Source organism: Wyeomyia smithii, chromosome 3, assembly GCF_029784165.1.
Source record: "Wyeomyia smithii strain HCP4-BCI-WySm-NY-G18 chromosome 3, ASM2978416v1, whole genome shotgun sequence".
Classification (NCBI taxonomy): Eukaryota; Metazoa; Arthropoda; class Insecta; order Diptera; family Culicidae; genus Wyeomyia; species Wyeomyia smithii.
The window spans coordinates 171,113,170-171,126,238 of record NC_073696.1 but is presented as its reverse complement, the minus strand read 5'-3'; the positions used below and the strand labels follow the sequence as shown (position 1 = coordinate 171,126,238).

The 13,069-nt window shown below is 37.9% G+C and overlaps 1 protein-coding gene across 1 annotated transcript in view; it reads left to right on the top strand.

Moving 5' to 3' along the window:
• Nucleotides 1–9,766: 9,766 nt before the first annotated feature.
• The window catches only part of LOC129732180 (dolichol kinase), a 33,934-nt gene continuing 30,631 nt past the window's right edge, over nucleotides 9,767–13,069 (top strand). The window contains exon 1 of the mRNA XM_055692767.1: nucleotides 9,767–9,949. Coding sequence (XP_055548742.1) covers nucleotides 9,885–9,949 — 65 coding nt within the window. The 5' untranslated portion in view covers nucleotides 9,767–9,884. The remainder of the gene's footprint in view (nucleotides 9,950–13,069) is intronic.

The following is a 13,069-nucleotide window of genomic DNA, read 5'->3' as shown; positions in this document are numbered from 1 at the left end:
ATGTTTAATTTTTGCTTAATAGCCACGGGTGGTGTCATTAGTGTTAAGGTTTGTAAATATTCGATTCATTTGGTCAAACGTCATTTTTTCTATTTAATATTATATATATTTAAATTTGCGTTTCTCGTTATTTAAAAATAATATGATGTTAAAAATCTATTAAATAAATTTTCATGTAACTAAATTTAAAATAAAATATGTATTGGTAAAATGAAACAAGCGTTAGTATACAAAACAAAATGCATGTGTTCTAAAATTAGAATAAAATTCTATATTCAACCCTGACACCAACCCAAACAAAAACGATAAAAAAGTTGTTAACCCTTAAACTCTGATACGACGAGAAGGACAGGGCGGTGCGATGCGAGGCAGGGAGGGTCTGCGATGGAAAGCGGACTGTTAAGGGATAAAAGGGGGCGGACAACAGACTCTCGCTCTCTTGATAATATTTCACCCGGAGGTGTAAGTTGTGTGTGGCCAACCAAGGCAAGTTATTCGACAAAGTTAGTGTCGTGTGTGCTCGAAAACGCCATTTCGTTCGTTGGCGGTACTTTTACGCCATTTTGGACATCAAGCCTGTGCAACCAACCGGTGGGAAGAAATTCATCGTGCCCGCAACTCCTCCGGTGAGTTGTCTGCTCGTCATTAGGCCAATATTCGCCAGTAAATCCAGCAATCATCGGCCGTTCGTCATCAGGCCAAGACTGGCTGAAAATCCGAGATTTCCTGTACCTGAAGCGGGACGCCGCTGCGTCCGTTACATCACGAAGACAACTTCAACGACGAGCATCGATCATCGTTCCGGAGCCCCCTCGCATCCCTTCAGTCGACCAACCAGCCCAGCAGCCAACAGCACGCGGTGTGCTGAAGCAACAATTTTTCATCAATATGCGCAAGTAAAATTTACCCCACTCACTAACAATAGTGTTTAATACAAACAGTTTAAAATAAACATGTCTGGTCTAGTAACGAAATTTAACTGTTTTTTCTAAGTTCTTTGCTTGTTTCTGGTTGAAAAAACAATATCGCACGCTAGCCTGGGGGCTAATGCGGTCTCGATCAACTAGATTAGTTGAGAGAATTCGTTATCGATATTGTTTTCGGCACATTTTGCATGTTGTAGGATAAGTACAACGATACACCGTGCCCCAGTGCTGAGTCGAGAATATTTCCAGCTCGAGAAGTTTCTCGACCTGATCGCGAATCGAACCCGATATCACAACCGTGTGGGAGAGCTAGCCGACCGACATCGCTAACCACAGAACCACGGGGATCACATGTTTCTGGTTGAAATATTCGTTAAATTTTCACTCAGTGACCATAGGTGGGTTGAAAGTCTGCCCAGTGAATTGTCCATCAGGAGACCAAGTAACGACCCAGAGCGGGCAAGTATTTGAGTCACGAAAGTGAACGAGAAATTGTAGTAGACGTTACTCAAAACGTAACACTACGCAAAAGAAAACAATTAGAATTTCGGAAATTCAAATTTTCAAACAACATAAAAAGAATCGTTAAAATGTTATTGATTTAGAAAAAGCAAAGCCTTGGTGCTACATTCCGATTCGGAACTCGACCTTTTGTTTATTTATACACAGACTTCGCAGCCAACTGTTTGATGTACAGGACAATTCCGGGGCTAGCGCTACGATCCTATTGATTGATTTATTTTCTATCAAATCAATCAGCAGCGAAAAGTCAAGTTAGTTAAAAAGCAAAAAAGATTTGGTTAGTGGAAGAAATCAGGTATAAACACAGGCTGCTGTCTAAAATAGAAGAAGAATTGTAACTTGCTGATGCAAGTTGAATACCATGACGCTGCAGAGTGTGTTGTACGAGGATGTGCTGCAAAGAAGAAGTTCTGCTGGCAAGAGGAGCCGTGTAAGGTTTACCACAGAGTATCGAAGAGAGTACGAGAAACGAAGCAAAAACACCACAAGAAATTACTTTCACTTGCGCACGCGCAAAAACCGATAAAAACAAGATGCTCCCCCAAACCAATCGAGAATTTTGTGATAAATCTCTCCACCACGCGATTCTCGCAAGCAGAATTAGATCTACTGAATAAAGGTTTGAATTTTGCTATCTCCCCTCGTTACGCGCCGCTTGCCGACATAGTAAACAGTGTAGAAACTGCTGTACAGTATAAAGATCACTCATACAAGGCAGCAGTGCGCCACGATATGAAACATTGTATCTTACGCTCAGTAAGCAAACAGAACGGCAAAAAACGCGCTGAGCCCGATGAGTTGTGTACGGTTCGACAACTTAAAGAGAGAGATGTGATCTACTCTCGAGCAGATAAAGGTAATGTAATTATGGATAAAGGAGATTATGATACGCGTGTCTACACGTAAAAATTGGATGATGTAAAACCAGTACAAAATTGTGCACTTTCAGCGCAAAAGTTGATGTAATTTGGAACCAGTACAATGATTGCGTGTTGGGCATAACGCAATTACTGCTCTAGCGTTTTTTTTTTTTTTTTCAATGTATCTGGCAGCTCCTAACTACTACACTTAAACAGTTTCAACTGGTATCAAGCAGCATTGCAAAGCGAGCGAGAAGCAAAACCTTTCTCCTTATTTCTGCTTGAGAACGAGACATATGCTACGCTTCTCAAGTCTTTTGCACACACGCTTTCGAGATACTCTTTCTTCTTCATGCATTCCCCGCAGCAAGCACGCACCGCCAGTATGTACAGCACGGGTATCTTGCTCAGTTCGTAAAGCGACGAGACCTTGCGCGTCGCAATACGAACCGAAAGAGAAGCGAAAGAGCAACCAGCAAATTGTATGTGACGTGTCTAGTCTTGTCGCACGTAAATGGAAATTCTACGAGCGAGAGAGAAATTTCTCTCGTCGCTTGAGAAAAAAGCGCGTGCAAAGGATGACAAATAATAATTATTCACAATTTACAAGTGTTGCCATAAAAAATCGGGAACGCTTTTGTGGCTTTGTGGAATGGAGGGTTTTGCTAATTTTGCGGTGAAGCTAGCGTTGATTACAAAATGGTGTGAACAGAATTTTGTTTCATTTTTTTTGCAAATCATTCAATGGTACTTTTTAATGACCAAATCCATCTTTTTCTCGTTCGAATATTATAGCTATTTAAATCTAGTGAGTTCACAAGTAGTTGTTTGCCGCTTGCACTGCTCCATGAGTAACAATCACTAATACACTCGACGTGAGAAATAAAGTGTCGGTATATGATACATATTCTGATTTCATTCTTTGTCAATGTATTCGCAGTACAAGTGTTGCGTTATGCGTTTCACACATTTATTGTGCGATTTCTGTGCAACATTTGTGCGAATCGGGAAGACACAATGATTGTACAAGACTTCAACTTTTGCGTGTATGAAATGATTGCTTCTGGTCCGTATGAGGAATACCTGTATAAAAATGAAAAATCAAAAGATCCACTTAATGCGATGATCGAAGGGGCAAACACCACTCGCCAAAAAACTGCTCACCTGATGGGGGAAGAAAAATTAGAAAGACGATTACTCGTATCCAACCCAAAGGTTGCTTCGTTATACTGCTTACCAAAAATACACAAAAACCCGTTAGCAATGAGACCAATTTCATCAAATGTCTCCACACCGATGGAAAAAATGGCAGCGTGGGTGATAAACGAAATGAAACATTACCCCATTTCCCATGGTGCTAGCGTGAAAAACTCGGTCGACTTGGTTGAACAACTAAAAGGTGTATAGAGTTGCGAATGGGGGAAATACTAGTGTCGTTTGATGTCAGTGCACTTAAATCGATGATTTCCGCGAATTTGATATCAATTCCGAAAATCAATATAATAGCCAGGTAGAGTACTGATCATCTTTTTAACTACTGTAATGATTTTTTTAAGTTGAGCTTTTATTCAAATTAGGCATTTGATCCTGCAAATTCATTATCATCACAAAAACAACAACGAAAATTATTTGATTGGAAAAAAGGTTTGGTTCGATTAAACAGATGACCCTGTTTAATGTAATAAAAGCTTTTATTGGATTCAATAAAATGTCGTATTGTTTCAATAAAATCTGTTCATTTGTTTCAAGCAAACGATTTTATTGAATTAAGGGGTATTATCTTCCAAATTCTAAAAAAAAACAAGGCTTTTTTCATGATTTTTTTAAAGAACATTTGAGATTTGAGGTATATAAATAATATATCATTGGATTAAGCAACTTTTGGAGAATAGAAAAAAAATATTGCTATTTTTTTACAAAATGGCGGTTGTGCAGAGATTGCTGTGAGATTGTGTTTTTTTTTAAAGTTCTTCCGCGGCGAGCAGTAGAAGTCGTGCCCAACGCCACCTATAACCAAAACAAAATTTTTTTCATTATCAACATAAGTGTCGCTAGTGAAGTACACATGATTATATTTTTAGAATTTTTCTTCGCAAAATGGCAACGGTTGAAAAAAAAGTTCTGTTTCGACAAAAAAAAAACGACTTTGGTTATTTATAACTTTAGTTGTTGTTAATCAATCGCTTAAATCGTGTGTACTCCACTAGATAATCTAATGGAGAAGTTACAGTTAAAATTTCAAGTCAATCGGATGTAAACTTTTTCAGTTCTACTGCTCGCCGATTTTGAAAACATGGTTTTGCGAAAAACGCGTTAAAAGTTTTAATATGCTATAAATCTTTAGAATCGCAATAACAAAGCCCCTAATATTTTTTTTACCTTCAGTCAGCTATCCCTGCGCCGTAAAGTTGTCCTCCCTGGGCTTCATTTTCCTCTTCTTCCTTTTTGTTATCTGATGTTTATTAGTGGGGGTTACCCTAAACACTAATAAAATAGCTAACTACAGAGGGCAGCTAGCTACTCTTCGGGTTGCGTATTTTAATTTGCCCGGCAGACCCTTACAGGGCGGCGTGTACCTCTATCGGGTTTCGGACTTTTGCTAGAACACTAAAGAAAAAAACAAACAAAATAAACAAAACAAAACTTATCGCGTTTATTCCTGATTTTCCCTCAGCTGTCGTTGGTGTCGATATCCGGAATGATCGTCTAGGGCGGCTTTCCAGCTGCTTCTGCAGCTCCCGGACTCCCAGCTGCTGCGACAATCCTCGGCGGGTGGTGTTCTTCTGCTCCTTGGCACTTAGCCGGGGGTAGCCAATAGCGCAGCTTACCCTATCCGGCGAGCAAAACACCTGTACACAGCACTCAACGCACGGGCCAACGGAACAACCTTCGTTGGTCTTATCTAAGCGGAACAATCTTCGCTGCTACGGGACTCAAACTGTAAAATAAAACAGTTAAAACGCGCACTTTTACAACGAAAACAAACGACGCGTGTCACTCGTACCGTGATCGAGGCTAAACTGCTCTCTTCCCGCGATGGATGCTTCTGTTCAGAGTTGCCAATAATTTTTTTTATTTAACTGGAAAACGGCTAAAGAAAAAACTGGAAAAAACTGGATTCCAAATAAATTTAACAAAAAGCAAAATAAATGATTTTGAGAGCGCTTTTCTGTTATGGGGATTAAATCCAATTTCAGTTTTGAATACAGCAACTAAAGAGATAACTCTTAACAAAAAAATACTCATTTTAATCAGAACTGTTTCGTTTCGGGCTTACATTTTGTTAAAATTATGGACTGTAAAATTTCCCCTAACAGCAAAATTTAAAATTACGCAATCAATCTATCTCAAAATTGAGAAAATAGAGCTTTTCCATTTACTTTTATTTTTAACAAAAGTATCAACGCAACATTCCCTTCCGTTACATCAGTGAAGTTTAAATTTCAATTATTTCTGACTTCGCTATCTTTTGGTATCTAATTCTTCTAACAATTTTTAAACTGCTACGCAACAGAAAATAAATAGAAGATTTTTTTATGGTCTGGTAAAATCTTTTTGTTTGGTTTAATCTTAACTATGTCATGCAGTCTTTTATTTGACCGTGTTTCGTGCGAGAAGATAGAATACTGAAAATGCTGTTAAGAATTGTCATAACAATTTATCAATCTACAAAATTTACGTTTTAAAAAACCATTTGGAGCTTGAGTGAATAAAAAACTGGATAAAACTGGCAAATATCTGAAAAAACTGGAAGATTTTGGGAATAAACTGTTTGACTGGATCACTTGAAAAAAACTGGAGGAATCCAGTTTAAACTGGAACATTGGCAACCCTGCTTCTGTCGCCGACCACAACAAACTATAGACACTATATATATAGACCTGCGGACTGAATCGCAGCGAGCCCAAATAACTGTCAAACGTGCGAGCCAAAATGAACATAACGAAAAATTTGTATCAAACAAATAACAAGAATATAAAAAACCATCGATTCCAGTGCGGCTGTCATTCACTACGCAGGTCTATATATGTAGTGTCTATACAACAAACCCGCCGTGACGTCGAAGTCAGCACTCAGCACACCACTTTTCCACAGCTAGAGGGAAATTCCGGCCTATCTAACCCTAAACATTAATTCACAAATATAAATAAAAAATTATAGGCCCTACTAAACGCGACAATATCGTTCACAAACGAAGAAACGAACGAATTTGAACAAATTTACGTGAACGATATTCAGCGCAAGTGGTGAGAACTGTCATTCTGGGTACACGCTGCTGCGGGGGTGTTCAAGTGCGGGTAATTTTCACTAATACACTCCCTCGCAAAAGTACCCAAAATAAGGGTTATTTTTACGTGAACACCCTCTTGCAGCGTTACCCAAAATTAGATAAATTTCCCACTCAATGCTGAAATTTCAACCGCACAGGTTACATGTTAGGCTGCGCCTAGCCTCTTTCGCGATATCAGACATGCGATGCTTAGCGACTTTGACGAGGTTGGCGTCCAATCCCACGCAAAACTCAAACATGTCACTCATATTTGAGTACTTTTGAACATAACTCACAATTAAAAAGTATAGAAAAACTCAAACAAAGAACGTACACAACGAGAACGTCTTATCGACGTAACAAACGGAAATTGTGAGCAAACACGTGCTGTAGAGACGCCATAACGATCGAAATTCGATGCAGCGACCCTTATACTTCAAATTTGAAACACGATAACGATCAGAGCTAACTTAGTTTACAAAGCCTCCAAAAACGAGCATCGCCAAAATAATCGAAAAATTTGACTTTGGAGCATGGAAGTTGTTCGATAAAAATTGATTTAAACGAATTTTGAGTTTAGATCAGTACTTGGGCGATGTAGATTTTGATTCTAGGATAGTTTTAGCACGATTTAAGCCAATAAAAAATGACAAGAAAAAAATTTTTTTGGTAGATATTACCCCTTAATAAGATGCTTTTATAGAAATAAACGGCCCATTTTGTAGGTCAGAAAACAATCCAAACTTTGTATTGAAACAAACCAAAACTTATTTGAATGGATTGAATTTTTTTCTGCGTGATGCTAGAATGATTGGGTTGTTCTATTGGTATTCATGGGTAAAGAGCATTTGGTCTCATTTTATTTTAGTGTAGCATGTAGCTATAAGCTTAGATGATTGAAACATAGATATCCAACTTAAACAACAATACGAGCAACAAAAAAGTGGCGCCCCTCCGAAATTAATGGCGGTTGGATGAACTCCATTTCATGAGCACATCTAGGAAAATATCATGGTATTTTCCGTCATTTCAAGCATAGTTTTTAGTTCCAATCGAAGTAAGAATCAGACAAGTGAACCAGCTAAAAATTTTCTCTAGCAAATCAATCGTGAAAACCTGGTTGTGTACTGCAGTTCCATGTAAAGCGAAATTATCGAGTTTGCGCTTGGAGCGAAGCGAAAATCAGACGAAACTGTCAGAATAACATATGAATGAAATAGCTAACTTTGCAAGAAATAAAATCTTATGCTCAGTAACTAAAAATATCTAAATAGACTAACAAACCCATCGCGGCACTGGTCATGCTAATAATTTGGCTTAGCCATGTTTTACATTTCAGTTGCAAATTGTTGTTTCTGGTCTTTATACATATATACGCTTTCTAGTCGTGATTTACAGACCAAATCAGACGCTGTAATTAGACGAGTCGATCTATGACTGTTCCGGGTGAATTCCCTTCTGATAGTACCTCCAGTCAGGTTAGTTAACTTTCCATGAAGTTTTCTTCAGCTTGCCTTTTGCCTTACTTTTACCCATTTGTCATAGGATAGAAATATTTTTCTATGTACTATTTTTGGATTGTTGTTGAAATTTCATGTACCAAGCGGTCCATTTCATCTCGGCGTAGCTAGTCATTTAGTAAGGCCTCCTAACTCTTCTAAACTAGATACATGTAAAAAAATAAGGAAAATACTATTTCGGTGCGATTCCAAGGTTTCTGAATGCGGAGGTGCCTATGGAATTTATCGATTAGTCCATCACTTTTGTCTCCGACTTCACGGACGCGCCCGATTCGTTTTTATTTCCTAATAATTCGACTGGGCTATTAGCGATTCGGTAACTGAAGATCTGTAAAAATGATTATATATTGGAAATACTATTTCAGTGCGAATATGACCATATAGAAAACTCGGTTGAAAACCACCGTAGAAAGTTCCGTGCTATTTTTCTGTGTGAACAAATCTGGCCAAAATAAACCCCAAAATGGTAGAAAGTATCATGATATTTTTCCGTGTGGACTAGCATTGGCCAAAAATTGCAGAAGTATCGATACTCGAGGATCGATAATTCTTCCCTGGTGGTATCGATGCCAAGTTGATATCGAGGGAGGAGCATCGATACCAGCTGTATCGATACCCTGCCTGCTACTTGAAACATGTCTATGAAAAGCTACCATTTTTTCTTGATCATTAATACGGAAAATCAGAGATGCCAGGTGTTCTTGCAAAATGTAAGCAACAATTCGAAAAACCGACAAATTCTGCCTGAAGCCTGAAAAAAATTTGTCTGTGATTTGAAAAAATGCGTTCGCGCAGGCAAAAGTCTGCAAAAATTTTCACGGATGTTGAGAAAGTCTGCGTAAATATAAAGAAACTCTGACAAAAATCTGCAGAGACTCTGGAAAAAATATAATTATCTTCGAATCAATAAAAATCTGCACACCGACTCTAAAAATCTGCGTTTTGAAGACGAATCTGCATATTTTGTATCCCTGCGGTCAATAGACCAATGGTACCAGAATGGGACAGTGGTGACAGAATTATATCACACACACAAATCAATGCAATAGCATACGCGCGTCTGCGGCCTTATTTGAAATATAGGGCAGCACGATATTCCTGGCTTGTTATTCTTAATTGCGCTTACGATTTTGCTCTGCATGAAAAACCCCCTTAGAAATGAGCGGGTATATTCAATCCTGTTGGTGTCTTTTACAAAAAGAGCACAAACCAAATTTCTGCACTGTTTGTAGAAGACTTTAACGCGATGGATCATATCCGCGCACTTCTACAAGGCTTTTCCGTTGGACAATTTGTAGCAACAACAATATTTTCCGATTTTATAGTTTCTCTTCAGTATCGAAAAAATATCGGGGTGAAAGTATCGATCCAGCTTAACATCGAAGTCGCTTGCATCGATAAAAAATAACGATATTTAGTACCCAAGGTATCGATACCGCAAGTATCGATACGATATTGGCCAATGCTAGTGTGGACATGTTTTAGTTCACCCAACGGCCTACAGAGAACGAACTTCATAGTGTTGCCTTACGATTATATCGATGAAGCCCAACTTGGATATCTATGTTTCTTTAGTCTATGCTATAAGCCATCCGTAGCCGTACCTGTATATATTTCATTGTGGTAAATACGTTAAATCCACTTTTAACGAAAGTGAATGATACTCACTTTAAATTAAAAAAATAAGCGTGCATGATCGCATGATCTACTGTAATCAGTTTTGTTGTTGATTTATTTCATCAAATTAAAATTATAAATATTATACCAAAACAATTATTATACATGAATGGACAAAGCAGTGAGACGCAAGTGCATTGTCGCACGATGCAGATCAAATGGAATACTAGTACGGTAAGGAAAACTAACCTGTTTTTGATACAAGCAGATGTTGCAATATACCGATGAAGTTTATCCTAAGTCTCGGGTTGTGGCGCATAATATCTGCTTCAGCTAAAACATGCATTATTTATTCAAATCAGTTTCATATCTCTCACATTTAGGTTACAACAGAAATGTTAGTACATTACCGTGAGGCAGTGAACTGTTTTCTAGAGCCAAGTTTTTTGGTTCCATTTGGGAACCCAAATAATCCTAAACGTACCGAAAGTCGATTGGTTTTGCCTCGCTTGGCGCATTGTTTTTAGTTTAGATAGTTTATTTGACACGGCAGGATATTGTATTTCGTGTTGTATTTCATATGGGAAAATCTACTTTTTTGCACCTGCTACTAGGGAGCAACCGATATCCGCTAATTCGGTTTCAATATCAACACGGATGTGCTTGCTGCTTTCTAGATCCATTGGCATCAAGCTGTCTAGAGAGAGCACTTGAAAAACTCGGTTGCAGCATATCAGCACAATCTAAAGAGCCGTTAATATAGAACTAATTTGAATAATTACCCTTATCTTTTGTTTGAACAGTTAACAAAATCATCGTTTAGTTATTGTTTTCACACAGTGGTCCAATAAAGCAAAAAGTGGAACTTAATTCCATAGCGCCTTTCACCTTCATCCCAGCTTAATAGGGCCTTCGGAACAATTGTTTGTATGAATGACCCGCATAATCGCAAATTGTAAAAAATTATGAAAAATTTTTACTTTTTTATGTAAAAAAAGCGAGAAAAGGCCGGGAATTTCAAATCACAGGGAAAAAAATACGGGAAAACCGGGGAATTTGGCTTTACGCCGGGAAAACCATCTTCCTTCATGTCCGCCGTTTTATTTGTTCAACAGTTTCTAAGGAAATGTCAACATTAAAACCTGTTTTTTGCACGAAAACCTAACTTATAAGATTCTGCCGGTTAGGGGAAAGCTGGTTGTTGGTTTTAGCCAAAGTCGACAGCGGCTTCGCACCAAGATCTGCTTCAAATAGATTCAGGCTTGGTCAGGTGGAGAAATTTACTGTTCCGTAACATATATTGTCAGATTTTTAAAGAAGTTAAAAAATAATCAGCATCGCGGGAGGCGTATTGAAACTTCTTGTGAATAGTGGTCGACATCGCATCGGGTAGAATCCGGTCATAAATCAGATAGGACCGGAAACTTCGAGTCTCGATTTTATTTCGAACCGGACCGGAACGGAGCTACCCGGTTTGTACTTCTCGCTTTTTGATATGATTTTAATCACAAGCAGCATATTAATATTGCGGATCATTTTAATTGAATTTGCAAGTGACATACTTTAAAGAGAATATATATAATATATTTTTAACAAACTGTGTTCGTCTGTCATGTTTCGGAAACTAGGTCAATATCTGTTAAAATTTCGTTAATAATATAAATAATCAAGACTGTTATTTTCAACATTCTCCACAATAAGTGCTTCGCAGAAAAAAAAAAGTTTTTTTTTATTCTGTGTTCGACCTTTTGACTACTGGATTTTGTTGGGGAAAGATGACCTTGAGGAGCTATTTGTTAAAGATTTCTCGGATTTTTTCTATAACAAAAACAAACAGTAGCTAAAAATATTCTTTTTTTCAAATTGTTTATTCAGAGTGTCAGTTGAATTTATTTTACGGGCCATGATAAAATTTCTTATACATTCCATTGGCCCCAGCTTGAAAATTTTGTAAGTCCCAGGGCCGAAGTTTTTCGAAATAAAAATTGTTTTAAAAGAACAGATCTCAACGTTTCATGCATTTTGCAAAATGCATTTTGACGGTGTTATGTGCATTTTTTCATTGGTCACTCTGAGGCTCTTCTTCCCAAAGTCCGCTTGAAATTTGCCTAAGGACAATTTTCGAAAAGACAAAATCTCAATGCCCCAACTCCTAATTTTATCCCATGCATTTCATTGGCATCCTGATACAGAAGCACTGCAATCTCGAGAGTAGCTTGACAGAGAAAGAAGCAGAAGAAAGCGCGAGAAGGCGATTGTCAACGATTTGAAGATAAAGAGGGCGAAAATTGTGCAGCAGATCACTATGAAGGTACTTGCTAACACATCCTAAGGTTTAATCTAAATAATTACTTAGGTATTGCTATTTAGATCGCAGTAGTCATACAAATTGAAACTTAAGGTCATTCGTTTTCATAATCATTTTGGTATTAGTGAACTTCCTCCAAGTTTTATGTGTTTTGGGTCTTCAAAAATAAGACTACAAATTGCTGTTTTTTGACATGGTTGGGAAAGACGGACACTTGGGGTGGGTAAGATGGACACTACGAAGGTAAAGGTGGACACTCACAAAAAAGATGTAGTACGTTAAGTATTCTTTTGATTTATGTGTTAAGTGATGGCCATACATTACTCTACGTTATTAGAGTCCATCTATACATCAAGTGAACAGTTTAAGAGGATGGGTTTCGATGAAGGCGAAAATTCTCCGCCTATATGGCCTGTTCTAACTGCTAAGTGATTAATATCTGCTGGTTTCTCTCGCGGGTGTACTTTGTGAATATCTGTAGTACACAACAGATGCTACATGTGAAAGTTCTTGGAAAATCCGTGTGTCCATCTTTTCCTACCTTAGTGTGTCCGTCTTGCCCGACCTGGTTGTAAATTTTTCAAACGATCGTAGCTCTTCATCGGAACATCGAAAATCTGCTGGATTTTCACTAGAAAACCGAGGAAAGACTAATTAATCACTTTACTATTGTGAACAAATGAAAACACGTAAGTTTCACGAGTTTTTCACTAATTTCCGTGGAATAAAAATTACATCAAATTGCGCGTTCACGAAAATATTCTTTGTTTTTCTTACAAATTTGACAGTTTGCTTGCTGAAAACCGATAATGCAACTCAAAAGCATTAACACACTATAAAAAAGGTATTCGCATCACTCAACTATCGTAATACATTCTAGTTTGTGAAATATTAAAAGTGTCCATCTTACCCGCAGTGTCCGTCTTTACCTACTTTCCCCTATATAAAACTTACTCGAAATTTAGTTGTTTGTACTTAACTTTTGTTAGTGGCATGTTACACGAAAATGCTGTTCGACGGAATTCTAAGGGCATACAAAACACACA